The sequence below is a fragment of the Nomascus leucogenys genome, chromosome 1a (assembly GCF_006542625.1).
Source record: "Nomascus leucogenys isolate Asia chromosome 1a, Asia_NLE_v1, whole genome shotgun sequence".
NCBI classification, from domain to species: domain Eukaryota; kingdom Metazoa; phylum Chordata; class Mammalia; order Primates; family Hylobatidae; genus Nomascus; species Nomascus leucogenys.
Window position 1 is genome coordinate 84724065 of NC_044381.1, and position 24650 is coordinate 84748714.

Below are 24650 nucleotides of genomic sequence, written 5' to 3' on the forward strand. Positions count from 1 at the left end.
GAAAACTGAGTTAACAGAGAGGTTTAGTAACTTGCCCAGGGCCATGGAGCTTTTAAATAGATTCAGCACTAGAGTCCATGCACTTAAACACCATACCCTTTCCTTGTAATATGCATGTGTGTGTGTTAACTTCATTGAAGTATAATATAAAATGCAGAAAAGTGCACAAGTCGAAAGCATATGACTCAGCAGATTTTCACAAAGTGAGCACACCTGTGTACTAGCACCCAGCTGAAAGGGCAGAGCACTCTCAGCCCTCCAGGAGTTCCAGTCATCTCCCTCCCAGTCACTGCCTCTCCTCCCTAAGGTTAACAGCTCTTCTGACATCTCTCTCCATTCTTTTGGGAGTTTCCTTCCCATCCTATTTTAATCCACTCATATTTTAAGCATCATGGGGTTTGTGGCTAAAGTTAAAAATATTCTATATATTCCATCTTGCAGTAGAGGTGGCAGTGGTTGGGAGAACACATTTCCTAGAGAAGAGAAACAATTGAGGATGGAGGGTTTAGGGGGTACTTGCTTTAGTTTCCCCACATTCTCTTTGCCAGTAAACCTAAGTAAGCTTCTAACCTTGACTCCGTCCCCTCCCCACCAGGACTACATCTCCCAGCAGGCTGTGCTCTGACAGCTCTCGGATTTAAATAGGATTCTGGGCTCTGCTTGGAGTCAGGCTGCTGCTGAGCACCCAGGACGGAGAGGAGCAGAGAAGCAGCAGAAGCAGCCAAGAGCTGGAGCCAGACCAGGAACCTGAGCCAGAGCTGGGGTTGAAGCTGGAGCAGCAGCAAAAGCAACAGCAGCTACAGAAGTTGGAACGATGCTGGTCACCTTGGGACTGCTCACCTCCTTCTTCTCGTTCCTGTATATGGTAGCTCCATCCATCAGGTTTGTCTTAATTCAGCAACTTAAACAATTGTTTACAAAGACCTGCACTGGAAGCTGGTTCTCAGCTGCTGAAAGAAGAGAAAGGGAAGGAGGCTGACGGAGAGAAAGTTAGGGCAGGAAAAGCAGGAAGGAAGGGGGTGTTGTGGATACCATGGTGGAAAACCAGAAGGAAGCATCTGTGGCCGGGTAGAGGTGGGGCTGAGTTCTGACCCCACCTGAGCTCTGGGGAGTGTTCTACTGCCAGCAGAAGGCTGCATGGATGACTCTGTCAAGTAGCTCAACAAACACCTTAGGTGGGAGTCCTTGCTTTTTCATTTTATTCCTTTGGGTGTCTCTCAAGAACTCAGAGACTGTCCCTATTCAAGGTGGCCCTGCTGGCTTGTCACGCTGTTAAGTACCAGGTAGTAGTTTGGGAAAGAAACAAACTCTCTTCCCTTTGAGACTACCCTCAATTAATGTTTTGGGATGGCTCTTTTGCTGTGGGATTTCTAGAGGTGTCAAATAAATGTGTGTTCTGAGTGGAGAATTTTTTAATTTCTCTTTTTTAATTTTTACTCTGTCACCCCAGGGTGGAGTGCGTTGGTGTGATCATAGCTCACTGTAGCCTTGAACTCATGGGCTCAAGCAATCCTCCTGCCTCAGCCTCCCAAGTAGCTGGGAATATAGCCATGTGCCACAGCTACTTTTTAAGTTTTTTTGTGGAGATGGGAGTCTCACTATGTTGCCCAGGCTGGTCTCAAACTCCTGGGCTTAAGTGACCATCCCATGTTGGCCTCCCAAGATGTTGGGATTACAGCCACTGGGCTCAGCCTAAAAAATTTCTGATGATAAAGGAGGTTAAATGGACCTACCAAGGACAGTGTTATTCTAGGTTCTCCATAGAGATCTGCGTTCAAGTCCCACTTCTGCCACCACTATGTGACATGAACCTCCCTGAGCCTCAATTTTCTCTACTGTAATGTGGAACTAATACTGGAGAAGTTGAGAGGATTAAAATAAATTACATATGGAAAGTGCCTAGCCTAGTAATTGGCAGTCAGATGATGTGCAGGAAATGTTAGTTCTGCCCCTCTGTATTCTGTTTTAGGACCTGTGTAGTCAACTTCATGTAAAAGAGTGCTCTCTGCACAGAGGTCTGAACAAAGGAGGTTTTCTCTCTGTTTGCCATCGGCCAGAATGAAATCTCTAATACAATGGCTGAAAGCCTCGGAAATGACCCACTCCCTAAAACTGGAGAGGCAGCCTAAGATCCATACCTGTGTATGCCATCCCTCAGAGTGCTAAGAGCAGTACCTGTGTGTGCCACCTCCCACAGAGTGCTGTTCATCAGTTACTCATGATGACGGTTACTGAATATTGACTCCGCTAATGTTTATCATGCGTATGTTTTGAATGTAGGTTAGAGGGGAAAGCTTTCCTCTGGAACCTCTAGAGATAAGAGCTAGATGTATTTATTATCTAACAAGGAAAGTCTCCATTGGCCCTGACTCCAGCATTTACTCTGTTTGCTAATATGATTATTTGTGGCTTCTGGACAAGTGATCTTCCCACCTGAACTGATGAACAGGTGACTACCTTGCCCCATGGAAAAATGTTGTCCCATGAAGATTAGCTTTTATGAGTCTCCTGACTGCAACTTAAAGATACCCTTCTTTGAGGCTGGATAGCCTTTTTTTTTTTTTTTTTTTTAACGTATCTTAGTGTGAGCTAGTGAAGGATGGTACATGACGCTCTTGTTTCCCTTGCCGATAGGAAGTTCTTTGCTGGTGGAGTGTGTAGAACAAATGTGCAGCTTCCTGGGAAGGTAGTGGTGATCACTGGTGCCAACACAGGCATTGGCAAGGAGACGGCCAGAGAGCTCGCTAGCCGAGGTAAGTGTTTGCCCTTTAGTCTCCAAAGTGCCATGCCTCCCACCCTTCTTCCCACTGGGGCCTCTGTCCATATTTCTTTGTGTTTCCTCCTAGGCTTGGGGGCTCTGACTAGAAATTCAAGGAACCTGGGATTCAAGTCCAACCGCGACACCAACTTACACTGTGGCCTTCAATAAACTGTTTCTTCCCTATTCCCTCTCTATTAAATAAAATAAGGAAAACAATGATGTCTGTGTATAGCCAAGTCAGTTATTCTAAAAGGAGATACTAAGCGACATTAAATATCAGAATATAAAACCTGGGAACCAGGTTCCCAGAGTGGGATTAAAGTGACAGCAAGAAGACTGAACAGTACTACTATGAAAAGCCCGAAGTGGCAATATGTTCACTCTACCATTGAGGGATGGCTGGGAGAATGAATGCTCTGTCCACCAGTCCCAAGCTCACTTACCGTACCTCCTTTATAGCCTAGGATATGAACATACTGCCCTTTTTTTGTCTTGGACCCAGGAGCCCGAGTCTATATTGCCTGCAGAGATGTACTGAAGGGGGAGTCTGCTGCCAGTGAAATCCGAGTGGATACAAAGAACTCCCAGGTGCTGGTGCGGAAATTGGACCTATCCGACACCAAATCTATCCGAGCTTTTGCTGAGGGCTTTCTGGCAGGTGAGGTCCTGGTGGGTAGGTAGAAAAGCAGGAAATTGGTTATGGGAGTGGCTGCTCCACCCTGGGCCATCTATGGCCCTTACATCAGAACCATCATCCACCCCACTAGACAGGTTCTGCCACATGAACCAGCAGGACAGGGAATTGGCAAGAGGATGGTGGGTAGATAGACTGAGCAGGATCCTTATCGTCTTTTTGCCTCGGCAATGGGAATGTTGGAGGTGTCAGCTCCCTGTCTGGGCTTGCACGTTGGCATCAAGGTGTGGCCACAATGCCACTCTCTTCTTTCATCCTGAGAATCAACCTTCTGTGGCCATAGGCATGAGATGAAGTTGTGCTGCTGGCAAGTTCTTCTGGATCTTGGAAAATGACCAGCTTCTACCAAGGACTATGAAATCCATGAGGGACATCCTGGGACCATGTCTGGCTTGTGTTACCACTGGATTCCTAGTGCCCAGCAGAGTGCACCTGGCCCAGAGTCTGTAGTTAGTACACATTTGCTGAATAAATGAATGAACAATGTCCAGGAAGATGTGAGTAACTAAAATTACTCATTAGAAACCCAGTGACAATGCTTATTGGATGTCACTGAGATAGGTCCAAATGAAGGATAGTTATTAACTGCTGAGGCAATACCTTGTTTTAAAAGGAAGGGGCAGAGCAAGTGACTCCTATCAAAATCTTACCCCAACAAAGACAACTAATGAACAAAGGGAAAGGGCAATTATGCAGGTCTGTGACAGGCAGCCAGGGGACTCCTTGCTAACCATAGGATCTCTTTGGTTGTGCCCTATAGAGGAAAAGCAGCTCCATATTCTGATCAACAATGCGGGAGTAATGATGTGTCCATATTCCAAGACAGCTGATGGCTTTGAGACCCACCTGGGAGTCAACCACCTGGGTAAGTATCTTTGAGTGACTAAAAAATGAGGTATACCCACTATCTTTTCTTTAGGAAGATGACACTGTGTAAATGGGGAGAATGGCCAGGGGCCTTCATAGAGCCTGGGAATTCCAATAGACTGGACCCATTGGCTTGTTGTTCACTGTACCTCTCCTGATCAGTCTAAAAAAGTGAGATCCTCCTACCTATACCATTAAGAAGCCCCAAATTTCAGGAAATACCAGGGAGAAGAATATCATTCTTGGATGGGGCAGTGGCAGTACAAGGCTTGCCAGGCAGGGCCAGGCCTGGGGGTATGCAGGCATCTGGGCTTGGCTGGAGGGGTCACATCTACATGATGGCTAACCAAGCCATGGGTTGGTCCATGGAGGTAGGCAATCCTTGAGAACTTGAGGTATGAGGCAGGGTGGGGTTCAGCGTTCAAGGTGAAGACTTTAGGGAGGAGAGCATGGAACATGTTTTCTGATCCTAAGCAAATATTATCTTCCCTGACTGTTCTATCCTTCTGTCTATACACAAGTGTACCTGGGTCTCTAGTTATGCAATCATGGCCAGAATGGAAGCCAGCAGGTGGGTCAAGGGCAGAGGTACAAAGTAATATAAATTAAGTATGATTGCCTTGCTTTTAGTCTAGCTCTGGTTCTTGCTTTGAGGAATCCACAAACTCAGACCAAACTGACCATTAGAGTTACTCATGGCGTCAAAATTGGTTCACACCCAGAAGATAGTGAGCTAACACTGAAGTCCTCTCGGCTCCCACATGCTGAGCCTGGGCTGCCATTCCACCTTCAATCTCCCCTGCTGCCTCTCCTCACAGGCCACTTCCTCCTCACCTACCTGCTCCTGGAGCGGCTAAAGGTGTCTGCCCCTGCACGGGTGGTTAACGTGTCCTCGGTGGCTCACCACATTGGCAAGATTCCCTTCCACGACCTCCAGAGCGAGAGGCGCTACAGCAGGGGTTTTGCCTATTGCCACAGCAAGCTGGCCAATGTACTTTTTACTCGTGAGCTGGCCAAGAGGCTCCAAGGTAAGTCTGGAGAAAGAGGAATAGCAAAAATGGTCCACAGACCAGATTAGAGGTCCACAGCAACTTGGGAAGTCAGGCTGTCAAACATGCACGTGTCAGTAATATCTCTGTGGACTAAGGAGAATGAAGTTATGAATGGAATAAAAACAGAATCCTTGCCCCCAGGGAGCTTAAAATCAAATAGGGGTTAAGAACCTCATAAAGTTACCTTGTATTTATCTTATCACATCTTATCTCTTATCTCATTTGATTTTCACAATAGCTTTTTGCAACAGGCAGGGGCTTTTTGTTTGTTTTGTTTTTTTTGAGACTTGAGTTTCGCTCTTGTCGCCCAGGCTGGAGTGCAGTAGTGCGATCTTGGCTCACTGCGAACTCTGCCTCCTGGGTTCAAGTGATTCTCCTGCATCAGCCTCTTGAGTAGCCGGGATTACAGGCATGCAATATCACGCCTGGCTAATTTTGTATTTTTAGAAGAGATGAGCTTTCACCCTGTTGTCCAGGTTGGTCTCAAACTCCTTACCTCAGATGATCTGGCAGCAGAGGCCTTTTGTAACAGGTATTATTACTCCTAGTTTATAGAGCAGAACTGAGGTCCAAGGAAATGGCCAGCTAAAGAGTATACGGCAGGTGAGGGCATCAGAACTGGAATGTGGGTGCATGGCTTTAAACCCAGGGTGCTTCCTTCTGGGTGCCATTTGCTGAGGTCCACATGGTGATCTGAGCTACAGAGCTGCCACTGCCTGGACTCAGGGAGTTAGGGCTGGATTTCAGACCCCTGGGTCCAAGTTCTTGCTCTACCACATGCTAGCCCCATGCGGATGTGGATGTGCCCCTTTAACCTCCCCTGACTTCATCTTCTCAGCTGTAAAATCACGTCAGGCCAGTTCTTATTCCTTAATGATTCTGTGCTCTCTTGGAGCATTGGGTGAGCTGCTGGCTCTGACATCTGCGGATCTAGGGGCCCATTTGTTATAGTGAATAAACCAGAGTTTGGGAACAATGATCTTTACTTCCAGAATGCCTACGGTAAAAGAAGACGGTAATCATAAAAATAAACAATAACAATTACAATAATAATTGAGAGGTTTATGTGTGCCATGCACTACACATCTTAACCCATTTAATATTTGCAACATTCCTGTGAGGTGGGTGCTATTATTTTCCCCCACTCTAAATATGAAAAGACGGGCACTGACAGATTAAGGAATTTGCCCCAGGAAGGTTCCTAGCTGAGCCAAGATTCAAATGCAGACAGTCCATTCCATGTTTTTAACTTTACATCAGAGTTCAGCCCTTGGCCCTGCACCCTGCCAGGTATAACCTTAGGCAATTTACTTAAACTTTCTGTGACTTAGTTTTCTTTGCTGTAAGTGGGCATTATAATATTCTATTTCACAAGCTTCTTTAAGAATTAAATGAAATAATACATTTAAAGCATGTTGTATAGCCCTTGCACATAATTGGTACTGAAAAATAGTGATGGCACCAGGGATATCTTGGGGGGGGGGAAGTTAATCCCCCATAATCTGCATCACCATCCCTCAATCTACACCTCATAAAATGTGCTTGCCAGGCAAATGCAGCTCAAAATAAAGTCCTACCCACCACCTTCCAATCAGATCGCTACCCCTAAACTCCTCCTGTAGAAATGATAAAGATACCACTGTCAATAATTGATACTACTCACTACATGTTGTCATGTTTATTAGTAGTACTAAAGCCACAGTATAAAAACGACATTGAAATAGAAGGACCTTGAACCAGGCACTCCTTTTGGAACATAGAAGGCTGAGAAGGCTATAGATCTTACTGAAAGATCAATTCATTCCTGTTCAAATTCCTCTGCCTGGCCAGGAGTGGTACCTGCTGAATCCTGGGTTATGTTTCCTGAGTTCCTCCTTCTCACTTGTGTATTTTGCTGCAGGAGATAAGCTGTTTTCCTGGGCTCAGAGTGTGTCCCTGATCTAATTGTGCCCTCTTTGTCCTAGGCACCGGGGTCACCACCTACGCAGTGCACCCAGGCGTCGTCCGCTCTGAGCTGGTCCGGCACTCCTCCCTGCTCTGCCTGCTCTGGCGGCTCTTCTCCCCCTTTGTCAAGACGGCACGGGAGGGGGCGCAGACCAGCCTGCACTGCGCCCTGGCTGAGGGCCTGGAGCCCCTGAGTGGCAAGTACTTCAGGTGTGTGAAGGCAGTGGGGTTCTCTCCACCACCTGTGTGCGTGGGAGGTGCCGGACTCGCTGGGCTGTGCATTCTGAGAAGCTGAGTTTGTGCCTGATGATGCAATCCACGTTTGGGTTGGGCCTGCAAACAGAATGCCGTTGCTTTGTTAAGGAAACTTACAGTACAAACTTACGTGTTGGGAAGAGTTGCTTTTCTGGCTCTATTTTATACCCGTGTGCCGCTTTTCCATGTAAACTTTGCAGCTTTCTGAAAGCTTTTGAAGAAGACTGTCGCTGTTGGTTATGCCATGGAGAAAATGTTAGCAGGCCCTCTGGATCCTTTTTCTCCTTCTTTAGGCTTTTGGCTCACTTGATTCATGAATTTTTTAATACCAATTAACACAAAGTGCTAGGGGAATGTCCTCTCTCTTCGGTGTGAACTCTGTCCCTCAGTGCTGCCAAGATTGGCACTATCCGTTGAAATATAGAAGTAGAAATTTTAGTGCTGAATCTTATCATGAACTCAATGAGCAACTAGAGTCTGGGAGTAAAGGGAAGCCCAGGGTGAAATCTCTTTCCCATTCCATGACAGAATCCAGCCCTGTCTGCTCTGTTGTCTCACTTTGTTCAAGGCTTTTCATCAGTGCAGTATTTATTCCGTGAAGCATTGGAAATAGTCTTACTGTCTGATGAGAGGGGAATGGATAAGTGATAATAGCTAATGTTGCTTGAGTTTTTATAATGTGTTTGGTACTCAGAGTTCTGAGTGTGTAATGTGTATTAATTCTTATAATCATCACAACCCTGCGAGGCAGGTAATATTACCCCAAGTTTTCACATGAAACTGAGGCACAAGATAATTAAGAAACTTGCTCAAAGTCATATAGCTTATAAGTGGTAGATCTGGGATTTACGCCCTGGCAATCTGGCTCTAGAGCTGTGCCATTCAGTATGGTAGCCACTAGCCACGTGTTGCTATTGAGCACTTGAGATATGGCTAGTCCAGTTTGAGATGCACTGTAAGTGTACAGTGCATACTAGATTTTTGAAGACATACAGGTTGAGCATCACAAATCTGAAAATTTGGAGTCCGGAATATTTCAGTAAGCATTTCCTTTGAGTTGAATGTTGCTGCTAAAAATGTTTTGGATTTCAGAGTATTTCGGGTTTTAGATTTTTGGGGTTTGAGATGCTCAGCCGGTAAGTACAACGCAAATATTTCATAATTCAAATAAATGTAAAATCCTAAATACTTCTGATCCCAAGCATTTTTTTTTTTTTTTTTTTTTGAGATGGATTTTCACTCTTGTCATTCAGGCTGGAGGGCAATGGCATGATCTTGGCTCACTGCAACTTCAGCCTCCTGGGTTCAAGCGATTCTCCTGGCTCAGCCTCCCGAGTAGCTAGGATTACAGGTGCCCGCCACCACACCTGACTAATTTTTGTATTTTTAGTCGAGATGGGCTTTCACCATGTTGGCCAGGCTGGTCTTGAACTCCTGACGTCAGGTGATCCACCTGCCTTGGCCTCCTAAAGTGCTGGGATTACAGGCGTGAGCCACCGCGCCCAGCCCCAAGCATTTCTGATAAGGGATGCTCAACCTATAGTATAAAAAAAAGAAGTGTAAATTATCTCATTTTATATTTTTAAATGAGATAAAAGATATCTCATTTTTTATATTGATTGCATGCTAAAATGATTTTGCTATTTGTGGGTTAAATAAAGTACACATTTATTAACTCAATAAATTAATGTATAATTAAATGTTTCTAAATAAATTTCACCAATTTCTTTTACATTTTAAATGTAGCTGCTAGAAAATTCAAAATGACATATGTGGCTAACAATTGTGTTTCTCATCATATTTCTTTCTTTCTTTTTTTTTTTTTTTTTTTTTGAGACATAGTCTCACTCTGTTGCCCAGGCTGGAGTGCAATGGCATGATCTTGGCTCACTGCAACCTCCACCGCCTGGGTTCAAGGGATCCTCCTGCCTCAGCCTCCCGAGTAGCTGGGATTACAGGTGCACGCCACCACGCCCAGCTAGTTTTTGTATTTCTAGTAGAGATGGAGTTTTGCCATGTTGACCAGGCTGGTCTTGAACTCCTGACCTCAAGTGATCCGCCCATCTCAGCCTCCCAAAGTGCTGGGATTACAGGCGTGAGCCACTGCGCCTGGCCTTCCCATCATATTTCTATTGGACAGTTGCTACTCTAGAGTCTGAGAGCTTAACATTGCTGCCTTAAATATGTAATAAAATATACAGTCATTAAATATCATATTTTTATATAATATGTAATTAATAAAAAAATGTTAGTGATATAATGTTTTAAGGAAAAAACTGGAATACAAAACTACATGATTTTTTATACATAGAGAACAGTCTGGAGGGATACCCAGCCACTGGGCAGTAGTGGTTACTTCCAGGGAGTTTTACAGAGAGCCAAGCAGAGTGTGAAGGATGATTTTTATCTTTTTATTCTAGGTGTTTTTTTATTATTTAAAAATTTTGCCAGGTGCAGTGGCTCATGCATGTAATCCCAGCACTTTGGGAGGCCGAGGTGGGTGGATCACTTGAGGTCAGGAGTTAGAGACCAGCCTGGTCAACATGGTGAAACCACATCTCTACTAAAAATACAAAAAATTAGCTGGTCATGGTGGTGGATGCCTGTAATCCCAGCCACTCAGGAGGCTGAGGCAGGAGAATCACTTGAACCTGGGAGGCGGAGGCTACAGTAAGCCGAGATCACTCCACTGCACTCCAGCCTGAGCAACAGAATGAGACTCTGTCTCAAAAAAAAAAAAAAAAAAAAAAAAATTTAAGGCTGGGTGTGGCAGCTCATGCCTGTAGTCCCAGTATTTTGGGAGGCCAAGGCAGGAGGATTTTTTGAGCTCAGGAATTCCACACCAGCCTGGGCAACAAAGTGAGACCCCCATCTCTACTAAAAATCAAAAAATTAGCCCAGCATTGTGGTACATGCCTGTAGTCCCAGCTACTCGGGAGGCTAAGGTGGTAGGATGGCTTCAGCCTGGGAGGTCAAGGCTGCATGATAGTGCCACTGCACTCCAGCCTGGGTGACAAAGTGAGACCCTGTCTCAAAAAAAAAAAAATCCTCCTCAAACTAGATACAGTATGATCCCGGTTTTATGTAAGAGAGAAAGAGAGAGAGAGAGACTATATCTCTATTTATATCCAAACAAAGCAAAAAAAAAGACTGTACGGAAAGCAACTAAATGATAGACTTTTCTTTTTTTTGAGATGGAGTTTCGCTTTTGTCACCCAGGCTGGAGAGCAGTGGCGTGATCTCCGCTCACTGCAACCTCTGCCTCCTGGGTGCAAGCCATTCTCCTGCCTCAGCCTCCCAAGTAGTTGGGATTATAGGCACCCACCACCACACCCAGCTAATTGTTTTTTGTATTTTTAGTAGAGGCAGGGTTTCACCATGTTGGCCAGGCTGGTCTTGAACTCCTCACCTCAGGTGATCCACCCACCTCAGCCTCCCAAAGTGCTGGGATTACAGGTGTGAGCCACTGTGCCCAGCCATGATAGGCTTTTCTTCTTTTATCAGCGCTGCATGTTCCGAATGTTTTACAGGACTTTTATAATTAGAAAAAAGGAACATTAAAAACAAAAAACATGGGGGAGGGGGGAGGGATAGCATTAGGAGATATACCTAATGCTAAATGACAAGTTAATGGGTGCAGCACACCAACATGGCACATGTATACATATGTAACAAACCTGCACGTTGTGCACATGTACCCTAAAACTTAAAGTATAATAATAATAAAATTAAAACAAAAACAAAAACAAAAAAAAACATGATGAGAACTGTGTTCTGCTCCCACCCCCTATCCCTCTAGTCCTCAGGGCCCCTGCTCATTCCAAAGCAAATCTGGAGGGCTTGGTCTGGAGTTCATGGTATGCAAGTGCATCTGTCCACAGAATTCAAGGGGCCTGTGAACTTGGATGGGAAAATAACTTCATCTTTAATTTAACCTCCAACTGAGATTTGGCATTTTCTTCAGTTATGAATGTAGGCACTGAACTGTAGTAGTAGTAGTGATACCTGTGACTTTGTCACCAATAGAACAATAAATATTTTCATATCACATTGCAGTTGTTGCAGATATCCTAGAATGTCACTTCTGCTCGCCACTACTTTGAAATCCTTTGATTATTAGACCTGGTACTAGATCTTCTTATAGAATATATTAATAAATAAGCCTGTGTATTACTATATCACAAATTTGTTTTAAAAATATTTTTAGAGTGCATTTTATATAATTAGTTTCTTTGAGTCTGGCATATATTGTATTTTATACATTTAGAAACATTCTGAGAAAGGGACCATAAAGATTTCCAGACTGCTAATTCTCATTCCTGGAATTTACCATCTTTCTCTGCCCTCCAGTGACTGCAAGAGGACCTGGGTGTCTCCAAGGGCCCGAAATAACAAAACAGCTGAGCGCCTATGGAACGTCAGCTGTGAGCTTCTAGGAATCCGGTGGGAGTAGCTGGTGGAAGAGCTGCAGCTTTATCAGGCCCAATCCATGCCATAATGAACAGGGACCAAGGAGAAGGCCAACCCTAAAGGATTGTCCTCTTGGCCAGCTGGTGCTGCGAATCCTGCCTGCCCTGATCCTTTTGACCCTTCTGGGAATGTTTGCACACCTCACACTCTTGTGAGACTGGCTTATGGCATGAGTTGTGGACACCTATAGAGAGTTCTTCTCTAAGACCTGGAAAGTCAGCAACCCTCTGGGGGCAGCAGGACTGGGCAGATCCCAGGCTGGGCATGGGGGTGGCAGAAGAGCCTGAGAAATTGAGTCAGTTCCCTCATCAGCACCAGATGCTTAGCTGAGGGAAGAAGAGCATCATCACTGCCTATTTCTAGGGGCTATACACTCCAACTCTTGGTTGATCTCTTTCTTTTTAAAAATATTTGCCACCACCCTGGAGTCTGGATCAACACACAAAGATCCTGGCTAACCCTGGCCTAGTTAGATTCCTTCCTTTCACCTGGACCTTCCCATTTCAACCATGCAGATGGTTTCTTTTTGTAAAGAGTTCCCTTTACCTTTCAATTTTTAGAGAAAATAAAGACTGCATTCATCTTATTGTCTTATTTATTTTCTCAGGGCAGCAAGGGAGAGAAATGGAACAAATCAGGGAAACCAGCCTGCTAGTTTAGTGAGTAGCATTTCACCCTACCCAGCCACGGGAACTGGGGAATAGCAAGGGAGCAGGCCTAGGCCTAGAACTCAGGGCAAAGACAGCAGCTGGAATGTAAGATCCTCAGAGTGTATAGCTGCTGGGAGGAATCCACCTGAGTTACGCAGACAGAGAAAAAGCAGTTTCAGTGAGAATCTGGCACCCAAAAGGAAAGGATTTTACTCCCCTATGGCCTAACTGCCTTAGGAAATTTGAGTGCTGACGGAGATACTCTTCCCCCTGAGTTTTAGGAAAGGGGTGCAATTCTCTGCGTTATCCCCATCTCCTTCCTTCCTGAAGGAGGCTCCACTTGCAGAACGCATCATTTCCTGCCATCCTCAGCAAGGATCACAGCTTGGCTAGCTCACAGTGATACAGGGCTCGAGTGGATACTCCTAACCACAATGCTGTACTGCCTCTCATTTAAAGACATTTTGTTAAATATCTGGCTAGAGAAAATATTTCAAATCTGAAAGTTTCCATCATATCCCAAATTATTAGATGCACTTACAACCAACAGCAAATGACACCAAATATCGGGAAGCTGAGCAGCAAAGAATGCAAAAGAAAACAATGATAGGCATGGGTATTGATGCGACATGTTGTTGGCATTTTCAGAATATTAAGCCATAGTTGTTCCCCTTGTTCAGATTCCAGACTCCATCATTTCTCGTGGTGTTCAGGTGCTCCCACAAGACACAGCCTCCCTCAGCACTACTCCTTCAGAATCGCCTCGTGCTCAGGCTACATCTCACCTCTCTGTAGTGTCTCGCCCAACACCAAAAGGACCATCTAGTCTGCTCAGCCTGGGCAAGGAACATGTGCCAGTCTTGGCCTCTTGCCATGTTTCCAGAAAAGACTTGCCCCAAGTTAACATCTGAGCAAGTGAAAGGCCTTGACTTTGCACAAACAGTGCTGGGGGATTGGTGGCTGAGACACCGTTCTACCTTCCCATCTTGGCTCCCTGAATTCCCCTGCAACCATCAGGGCTGTTTTTCTGCTTTTGACTTGTGCTTGGATATGGATATGGCTTCCTGCCTTGGCAGAGTGCCCCTTAACATACAGGAAACAAGATCCTGGATGAGAAGGGCTCAGGGATTTCAGTTGTTCCAGATTTCCCTCCTAGGTGCTTCTCTAACTGCTCCAGTTCCACTGCCTTCACTATTCCTGGCTTCTCTTAGCCTCTGACATCCTTAGGTAATCTAGCCTGGGGTAGAAAATCTTTTTCTTTTAGCTCAGCTGAGACTGTCCTAATTTCCTAAAAATAACACTTCAATGGGAAACTAAAGGAAAAGGAAATCAAAGAGACATATGAAACTCAAGAAACAAACAGTTTCAGAGCACTGATTTCCTAGGTGGTGACTAGCTGCCACAGATTCCCTTGGTTGGCACTTGGCCCTTGTCTAACTCAACTTCGTATACAATGTCGCCATGCGTCCCAAGCCCAGGAGGATATACCTTGTGTATTTGGTCTCTTTTAGTTATAAGATGGACACTCATTTTGAGCAAGCTTAAGTCCCAAACCATGGAATATTTTGCTCATAAACTCAAGGAAGGGTTGAAACTGGAAAGTGGGAGTGGGCAGAGATGTATCTTAGAAATAACTAGAACTCAAGCGCTGAGCAACACCAGACTCCTCTCCTTCTACCATTGAAGAGTTCCTGCAGCCATTTCCTATTTTTAGAATTTAAAAAATTCCAGGTTTGGCTTGGGTCAAATGCTCACTGTGAAGCATTCAACTGTAGTTGGGTATTGGGTATTGAAACGCCTATCCTACGGCTATCATATTCTCATATATGCTATTTTGATATCACTATCATATTCTCATATTGTAGAAGAGGCATTTCAAATCAGTCAGAAAAACATAGACAATTTCATAAGTGGTGCTGGACAAATAACTATCCAAATGAAACATAAAGTTAGATTCTTTGCTTCGCATCATTCATACAAATGAGTACTATGTGGATTAAAAGGCAAAAAAAGTTGTGAAAGTATTAGAAAAAATATAGAAGAATATCTTTGTGCCCTCGGAAGAGGGATAGCATTCTGAAGACATGAAAAGCAAAAAGCATATGGGAAAAGAGGAATACATCTAAAAAGCATACCTCAAATAAAGTTCAAAGTCAAGTGATAATGGTGAACATGTTTGAAATGGTTTTAGGTTAGGTATTCTAGAAAATGGACTTTGAGATACAGACATTTGCACACAGCAAATTTATTAGGAGGACTGTTAGGATTGGTATCTATAGGGGAGTGAGAGAAGCAGGACAGGGCAGAGGGTGAAGTTGATCTGTGATGCAGTCACACTAAAGGATTAGGTGATCCTGTTCCACAGGGAGCCCTGGAGCTGAGCTGTCTTGAATTGAGGAAAAGAGGTTGGTCTTTAAACACCCGAAGTGACCAGTAATTGGGTGTGGGCAGCTTCCAGGGAGGGGGCATGACCTGGGTGAGGGCAAGTTCTAGATAAAAACTCAGCTGAGAGTTGGCAGCTGTGTACATTTCCAGCATCTGGGAGAATGAGTGCTTCATTTCTTTTTCTTTTCTTTTTTTCTTTTTTTTTTTTCGGTAGAGACAGGGTCTCTCTCTGTTGCCCATGCTGGCCATGAATTCCTGGGCTCAAGCAATCTTCCTGTCTTGGCCTCTCAAAGTGCTGGGATTACAAGCATGAGCCACTATGCCTAGCTGTATGCTTCATTTCTAAAGGGAGTATATTAGTCCATTCTCACACTGCTATAAAGATCCTACCCAAGACTGGGTAATTTATAAAGAAGAGAGGTTTAATTGACTCATACTTCCACATGGCCGGGGAGGCCTCAGGAAACTTACAATCATGGCAGAAGGTGAAAGGGAAGCAAGGCACATCTTCATAAGGTGGCAGGAAAGAGTGAGAGAGTGCAGGGAAAACTGCCACTTTTAAAACCATCAGGTCTCATGAGAACTCTCTCACTATCACGAGAAGACAATGGGGGAAACCACTCCCATGATTCAATCACCTCCCACCAGGTCCCTCCCTCAACACATGGGGATTACAATTTGACATGAGATTTGGGTGGGGACACAGAACCAAACCATAGGAGGGAATCTGGGTGGTGCACCACAGCATCTGCTGCAGAGGTATATGTATATATGACCTATCTTATATTTATGTAGACAATATGTATCACACCAAAGAGTCGTACCCATATTTATATTCATTTTTCTTTGTACTTGGGGTCTCGCTTTATTGCCCAGGCTGATCTCAAACTCCTGGACTCAAGTGATCCTCCCACCTTGGCCTCCCAAAGTGCTGGGATTACAGGTGTGAGCCACCACTCTCAACCTATTATCATATAAAGAACTTCTACTTCTCAATAAGAACAAGACACAGAACCCAACAGAGAACTTTGCAAAAGTTATAAATAGGAAATTTTCAGAAGAAATGCAAATGACCAATGTACCTAAGTCAAGATATTTAACCTGACCAGTGATCAGAGAACTGCAAATTAAAACAAGATGCCATTATACCATTTTAAACCATCGGATTGTCAAAAATTTGAAAGCTTAGCAAATATTGGCAAAAATATAGAAAAACAGATATTTTTATACACTGCTGCTATGGATGGAAGAAATGGTGAAGCCATTTCTACCAGCAATTCAGCTTCTTAATATCTGCAGTAACATTAGCCTATATATGTAAAGAGGAGGCATTGTTCATATTAGCAAAAAAATGGAAATAGCCTAAAAGTCCATCAGTTGGCGAAAAACTAATCTCTGGTATGATTATACAATCTGACATGATTATATAATAATTATATACTAATATACTTATATATACTAATATACTTATAAATATATATTTATAAAAATATACTTATATACTTTTAAATAATTATATACTAATCTCTGTATGATTATACAATGAAATAATTATTTTGGAGTAGTTATTCCAAAAATCATTATATTTAAAAAATAATTATACACGTATATACTTGGATAAATCACACTGAATTTCAGAATGATGCGTTCTGTGTAGTAAGACTTATATTTTGAAATTACACACATGTAATATATATTTTCTATGAGTACATATATAGGTATGTAAAAGCACAGAAAAAGATATAAAACAATATAATGAATGTGTAAGAGAGGTTATCCTGGGGAAGGATTAATGGGAAATGATTTTTCAATTTTTTAAAAGCAGAATATTCTTATATCTTACTTGAAAATTAAACATTCATAACCTCAGCAGACACTGTTAGCTGTCACCCAGTAGTCATTCCCTACTCTAACTTTGTTCCAGTGTCTACCTCTGCTTTCTGTGAATGATTAACTGATCGTAGTTGTTCTCAACTCTGGCTGTGTATTTTTAAATATTTAAGATGCCAAAGCCCAGGCCTCACCACAGAGATCCATATTTAATTGTTCTCGCCTTGGGAAAATGTTTTTGAAAGCAACCCAGGTGATCCCGATGGGCTGCCGGGGCTGTGAACCACTGGCCCAAGGCAACCGTGCGGATCATATTCTCTTGCAAGTGACAGTGATGGAAAAGTCATGTGGCTCAATCATGGCCGGTGGGATGTGGAAGGAGCCTCTTCGGTAGCTTCTAGGAAAGGCTTCCTCATTGGTTAAAACATGAGGCACAGGAAGAAATTTTCTGTCTCGTGTTGGATGCTGTCATGGCTAAACGTGACACCTGAATCTGCCGCAATCATCTTGAGACCATGAGTGAAGCTGGCTGGCCCAAAAACTAGCTCACATGCCGAGGGTGGTGAAAGGAGAGATAGAGAGAATCTGGGTTGCTGATGACGTGGTGGTGAGTCACTGAATTAACCAAGACTGGAGCTGTGCTCCCTTGGGACTTCTTGTTACACAACATAATAAATTGACCTTATTAAGTCTGTGTCCTACTGATGCTATCGTATTATGTTGAACCCTATAAAGTTGCTGACATTCTACCATTTTTAAGCTACTTTTAATTTTTTTTTTTTACTTTTTTTCTTACCATTACTGCTAGTCCAAGGCAGATATCTTCCTGACCTACTTTTATCACCCTCAATTTCCTCATCTGCCAAGTGAATATTTGACAACTTTTTCATTACATTTTTCTCCACCCCCAAGTCCTGTCATCTTCCATTGATTTCTGAATATGACAGATATCCATATGTCTGTCTGGAGATATTCATATGTCATATGGAGAAAACTGACCTAATATCCTAGCACAGAGAATCCTAATAGTCCTGGCACACCCTCACAGGAGTTCACCCAAGTTTTAACCTATATGTACAATCTATTTTTTCTACATATGGATATATAATCTATATTAGTCAAAATGATCAGCTAAGAAAATCTCAGGAGATGAGGCACAACTTGCTCTGATAGGAGGAGATTAATTGCTGTAACAAACAATGTTAACTTTGGTGGTACAATATAATAAAAGTTTATTTCTCGCTCATATCACATTCCAATGCAGGAATGGGGGTGGGAGGGTGGTTCTGCTCCCCATGGCCAAGAAAAAAATCAATGGTTCCATTATTTCCCAGGGCCTCAGTGTTCTCTATTGGATCCCCTGTATCTAGCTGCCAGGTGATGCAAAAGAGTGCATCCAGCTATATCCAGCTATTCCATTTCTTGGCCAGGGATGTACAGTAATAAAAGCCCATAAAATTTGTTTTTCCTGTTTTCATCTTAATAAAATCACTATGTTGTTATAGTCATCTAATAATTTATGTTCCAATGACAGCAGTTACTTAAAGGATTAAACCAATATAATTGTATTGAAAGTATACACAATTTAACATATTCTCATAAAAATGGAAATCAAAGAAATGCAAAAATAAAAATTATTTAAAAAATGTTTTAGGTTATTTTTCTTTTAAAATATTTAAATCATCTATTATAATTAAAAGACAAATTATAATTTTGAGTATTAACATTTTAAATCCAAATTATTTAAATAATGTGGAATATTTTTATTTTTTGAAAATTAGTTAATTCTATGATTTTAGTAAAATAAAACAATTCACAATTCTGAAGTTCATTGTCCAATTAGTTGCTAATGTAAACAATGGATATCATACTTCATGCATGTTTCCTTTACACCTAAACGCCTACCAATTTAAAAGTGCCAGGCGCTGTGGCTCATGCCTGTAATCCCAGCACTTTGGGAGGCCAAGGCGGGTGGATCACGGGATCAGGAGTTCGAGACCAGCCTGGCCAAGATGGTGAAACCCCTATCTCTACTAAAAATAGAAAAATTAGCCAGGCGCAGTGGCAGGCATCTGTAATCCCAGCTATTCGGGAGGCTGAGGCAGGAGAATCATTTGAACCTAGCGGGGCAGAAGTTGCAGTGAGCTGAGATTGCACCACTGCACTCCAGCCAGGGTGACAGAGTAAGACTCTGTCTCAAAAAAAAAAAAAAAAAAGTAATATGAATTGTTTAATATTGCAAATTTTTAAAGACTCCATAGACAAGTGTTGCAAACACACATTGGAATATGAAGGACAAGAATATAGACCCTTCGACTACTGAAAATGATACCCGTTTTAATGCAAGCATTTATTATACTCATGCTGGGGAAGAATTTGACAAGTTAATGAATTTGTCTTTTCTCTTCCCCAGCTGCTTCCTTTATTCCAATCCTCCCTATGCTCAGAAGCAGAAGCACAATCTGCACACCTTCAAAGCCTTTGGATGCAGTTAAGAAGAGTTTTCCTGGCACCTAAACAGTGTTAATCATGAGAGTAAATGTTTAGGGTATCAGGTTGTGTTATGTCAGCACTGAGTTCCAGAGCCTCATGTATTTGTAAATACACTTATTATTTTCTTGTGCATTCTGGTGAAATATAAGGCTTTTAAAGTGGCTGGCCAAGGGAAGGAGCCCTTCTTGCCTGGGTCTAAGGGCAACACTATTCATATAGTTCATATTCATGTAGTACTCACATGTCCACTGGGGGCCTAACCCTAGGAATTCTCAGAGAAGAGGGACCTTTGACGTGCCAGATAGAAATATGGTAGATGCCAGACCCTAACTAGTATCTACCATAGACGTTTAATGTCAATCTGGCATAAAAGATCAAGTGTTTATTGAACATATGAGAATTTTGCCTTATAAAGTATCTGAGAAAGTATGATTAAACAGTAAATAACTCACCTCAAATAACAACATGGTACTGAAGGAAGACCAAGTGAACGGTGTGATAACTGTGATACACATGGGTTGCCCAAAGCACTACTATTTGAAAACGTGACACATATTCACTCAGACTCAGTTCCCTGACCTTCTCCTAATCACTGACTCCTAATCACTGCCTTCTACTCTTCTTCAGTCCTCAATTCCCATGACAAAGACTACACCTGGACATCTTGCCATCACATGAACTTTCTGCTCTCCAGATAACTTTTAACATCCCACTCTAGCCACAACCTCCTACTTCTCCAACTTTCTTCCTTGCTGATTCACTTGCCCCATTATCATCCCTGTCTAGTGAAGGACAAGCACCCACGGAGCGGTCCATCTCTCTGATTTCTATACACCAAGAGTATGGCTGGAGAAAATCACTCAGTCTCACAGATTGGAGCTTCCATGAATCACTGGTCACCAACATCAACTGAGGTTTCCATTAGGCTAAGTGAAATAAACCAGACACAAAAGGACAAATACTGTACGATTCCACTTGCATGAGGTACCTAGAGTAGTCAAATTCACAGACAAAAAGTATAGTAGAGGTTACCAGGGGCTGTGAGGAGGGGTAAATGGGGAATTAGTGTTCAATGGGTGCCGAGTTTCAGTTGGAGGAAGAAAAAGTTCTGGAGATGGATGGTGGTGATGGTTGCACAACAATGCAAATGTACTTAAGGCCACTGAAGTGTACACTTAAAAGTGGTTAAAATAGTAAATTTTATGTCATGTATATTTTAGCACAATAAAAAATATCAAGTCTTTCAAGGATCCTAGGCTCTGTATCTGCTTAGATTCTCCATACCTCAATATTATAAAGAAGTCTTTTGATTCTTCTAGAATTATTATTTGTTCACACGGAGTTGGTAGAAGGTGCAACTCTAGAATGAATGTTTGAGATGAAGAGGCTTCTGCAACAGTCAGGGGAGGAGGTGATAATGATCTGAACTACAGTGATGACGTAGAAGGGACAGGTTCTTCTGGCTGGGAAGGTAGGATGATAGGATTTGGCTTTGGACATAGCTTGGACATAGCTTGATGCATGGCAGGTACTTGAATGTTTTCAAATGAGGAGGTGGGGGAAAAAACAGTCAGCAGAGTTCCTTCCTTCCTTCCTTTCTTTCTTTTTCTTTTTTTTCTTTTTTTTTTTTTTGTTTCAGGGTCTTACTCTGTCTCCCAGGCTGGAATGCAGTGGCACAATCTTGGATCACGGCAGCCTCTAACTCCTGGGCTCAAGCGATCCTCCCACCTCAGCCTCCCGAGTAGCTGGTACTACAGGTGCCCACCACTATGCCTGGCTAATTTTCTTATTTTTTGTAGTGAGGGTCTCATTATGTTGGCCAGGCTGGTCTCGAACTCCTGGGCTCAAGTGATCCTTCCACCTCAGCCTTCCAAAGTGTTGGGTTACAGGCATGAGCCACTGTGCCTGGCTGGCACAGAGGTTTCTAACCAGGCAGCATGCACAATAATAATAATAACACTCCTTAATACTATAGATTAACAGCTGGGTGCGGTGGCTCACACCTGTAATCCCAGCACCTTGGGAGGCCAAGGTGGGCCGATTGTTTGAGGTCAGGAGTTTGAGGCCAGCCTGAGCAACATGGCGAACAAACCCTATCTCCACAAAAAATACAAAAAGCCCGGCCTCGTGATGTACACCTGTAGCCTCAGCTACTCAGGAGGCTGAGGTGGGAGGATGGCTTGAGCCCAGGAGGCAGAAGTTGCAGTGAGCTGTGATCGCACCACTGTACTCCAGCCTGAGTGACAGAGCCAGACCCTGTCTCAGGAAAATAATAAAATAAAATAAAATAAAATAAAACAAAACTATATATTCACTAAAGAAGGAAGTTCAGGTTTGTGGGTAGAATTGAATGTATTCCATTTTGGACATGCTAATATTTTTAGGTGCATGTCAGCCTTGTGGTGAGTTCCAGGAGGTAGTCAAAAGGCAGATCTGGTGTGGGAAAGAGTTAAGGGGGGCAGTCAAGATGACTGCTGAAGCTAAGGGATTGTATGGGAGAGTATGAGTGTCAAGAGGGAATGGCTAGAACCTTGAGGAATTTGTCTTTAAGTGGGATGAAGAGAAAGCATAGGCAGAGAAGCGAATAATCTGTACAGGAGATGGCACTCGATGTGGGACTGAGGTAAGAGGTTTGACAATGGGAGACCGGAGGGTAGGGTAGAGGAGGTGCTGAAGGCAGGGCTCCAAGCAGAAATAACAACATGCACAATTAGCAAGCAGGAAAGCATTCCACCAAAGAAGCCATTCAGTGACCAGATATTGAATGAATTCGTTGTGGAAGAACTGAAAATTTCAGGGATAGGTCAGTCAACATTATCACTGTGGAAGAAGAGATGAAGGCCAGGAAAAGGCCATTTCCTCTAGGGTTACTGTGACTATCGATATTTGGTTGCTTGGGTATTCAAAGGGTCTAATAGCCTTTGATCTACTTTGCTTAAGCTCCAGCCAAAGATATCTGGTAACCTTGGAGTGTCTCAGGTTTCTAAACATAGCAGTCATCTATCCTAGGTTTAGAGTGGGTGTTCCAACTTTCTCTGTTGTGACATATCTTTGTGCTACGTCCGCTACCAGGTGGTTTTCAGGTCTACTTTAATCATTACTGTTGTTTGTTTTTAGAGCTTTTTTAATTTTTAGATTTATTTATTATTTAAGTTCTGAGATACATGTGCGGAACGTGCAGGTTTGTTACATAGGTATACATGTGCCATGGTGCTCTGCTGCACCTATCAACCCGTCAACTAGGTTTTAAGTCCTGCATGAATTAGGTATTTGTCCTAATGCTCTCCCTTCTCTTTCCCACCACCCCATGACAGGCCCCAGTGTGTGATGTTCCCCTCCCTGTCTCCATGTGTTATCATTGTTCAACTTCCACTTATGAGTGAGAACATGTGATGTTTCGTTTTCTGTTCCTGTGTTAGTTTGCTGAGAATGATGGTTTCCAGCTTCATCCATGTCCCTGCAAGGGACATCAACTCATTCTTTTTTATGGCTGCATAGTATTCCATGGTATATATGTGCCACATTTTCTTTATCCATTCTATCACTGATGGGCATTTGGGTTGGTTCCAAGTCTTTGCTATTATAAATAATGCTGTGATAAATATACGCGTGCATGTCTCTTTATAGTAGAATGATTCATAATCCTTTGGGTATATACCCAGTAATGAGATTGCTGGGTCAAATGGTATTTCTGGTTCTAGGTCCTTAAGGAATCGCCACACTGTCTTCCACAATGGTTGAACTAATTTACACTCCCACCAACAGTGTAAAACCCTTCCTATTTCTCCACAGCCTCGCCAGCATCTGTTGTTTCCTGGCTTTTTAATAATTGCCATTCTAATTGGCGTGAGATGGCATCTCATTGTGGTTTTGATTTGCATTTCTCTAATGACCAGTGATGATGCGCTTTTTTCATGTTTGTTGGCTGCATAAATGTCTTCTTTTGAGAAGTATCTGTTCATATCCTTTGCCCACTTTTTGATGGGATTTTTTCCTTGTAAATTTATTTAAGTTCCTTGTAGATTCTGGATATTAGACCTTTGTCAGATGGATAGATTAAAAAAAATTTCTCCCATTCTGTAGGTTGCCTGTTCACTCTGATAGTGTCTTTTGCTGTGCAGAAGCTCTTTAGTCGGTACTCTACACATTCAGAGAAACTTCTCCAGTAACGAATTATAGAAATGATCCCTGAAAGTATAGTCTTTTTTTTTTTTTTTCACATGAGAAATTGGATGAGATCATGTTTCTGGGGAAAGGAGATAATGAGCAGTGATGCCACTGTCCATGGCTCAAGTATCATACTGCAAACATATGCCTGAAGTGGGTGGCAAGAAAACAGTTTAAGCTAAGTTTGAGTTCTGCTTTCCCCAAAGACTCTACACCTGGTTTCAAAGATTGACAATTTGGTTGATATTGAAAAGATATGTAGAGCTTTTAAAATGACAAACAGCTTTTTAAAGCGTTTTAGAGGGCTGGGGCACAGGGCCAGGGGAAGTGGCCCTGTAATTCTAGCACTTTGGGAGGATAAGGCAGGATTGCTTAAGCCCAGAAGTTCAAGACCAGCCTGGGCAACATAGTGAGATACTGTCTCTACAAAAAATAAAAAAAAATTAGCCAGGTGACTGCACTCCAGCCTGGGTGACAGAGCTAGACCCTGTCTCAAAAAAAAAAAAAAAAAAAAAAAAAAAAAAATTCACTGAAGAAGAAACCTTTTACCCATCGGACTAGCAAAGATCCAGAAAATTTGGTATTCTGGACAAGATACTTCAATGCAGCATAACCTATAGTAGCGAAAGATGGCAACAACATAAAATGTCCATCATTAGAAACTGGTTAAATAATTGTGGCATAGCTTCACAGTGGAACACTTTAGTCATTTGCTCTGGAGCTGTATGCTAGACACTGATAACAATGGTGGCCTCTGGGAGGGGACTGCGCTGGGTGGACAGGGTAGAAGGGACTTTTCACTTACCTTTTTCACCTTATATAAACGTATTACCTATCTCTACCCATCCACCAACTGAAGCAAAAAAAAAAAAAGTTTTCTGGTGGTAGAGGGTGCACTAATAGTGTTTAACATATAGGAAATGAGATAAATCCTAAGCAGAGTTATTAGTCATTACGGGGATTATTTAGACTAAGTCTGAATTGAAGGCCATCTGATCTTCCCCGCCCACCTTTTCTTTCCACAAGGAAAAAGGATGTGAAGGGTAGGAGCAAGACAGCACAAAGAAGTTATGAAGCCAAGA

The 24650-nt window shown here is 42.8% G+C and overlaps 1 protein-coding gene and 1 pseudogene across 1 annotated transcript; one reads left to right on the plus strand and one right to left on the minus strand.

Moving 5' to 3' along the window:
• The first annotated feature begins 595 nt into the window (after positions 1–595).
• RDH12 (retinol dehydrogenase 12) lies at positions 596–12627 on the plus strand. The gene is made up of 7 exons (XM_030812459.1): positions 596–882; positions 2635–2753; positions 3264–3419; positions 4216–4320; positions 5141–5350; positions 7339–7528; positions 11924–12627. The coding sequence occupies exons 1-7, from the start codon at positions 815–817 to the stop codon at positions 12024–12026; spliced, it is 951 nt and encodes a 316-aa protein (XP_030668319.1). The 5' UTR covers positions 596–814; the 3' UTR covers positions 12027–12627.
• Positions 12628–23497: 10870 nt separating this feature from the next.
• LOC115836191 lies at positions 23498–23605 on the minus strand (annotated as a pseudogene).
• Between the last annotated feature and the right edge of the window lie 1045 nt (positions 23606–24650).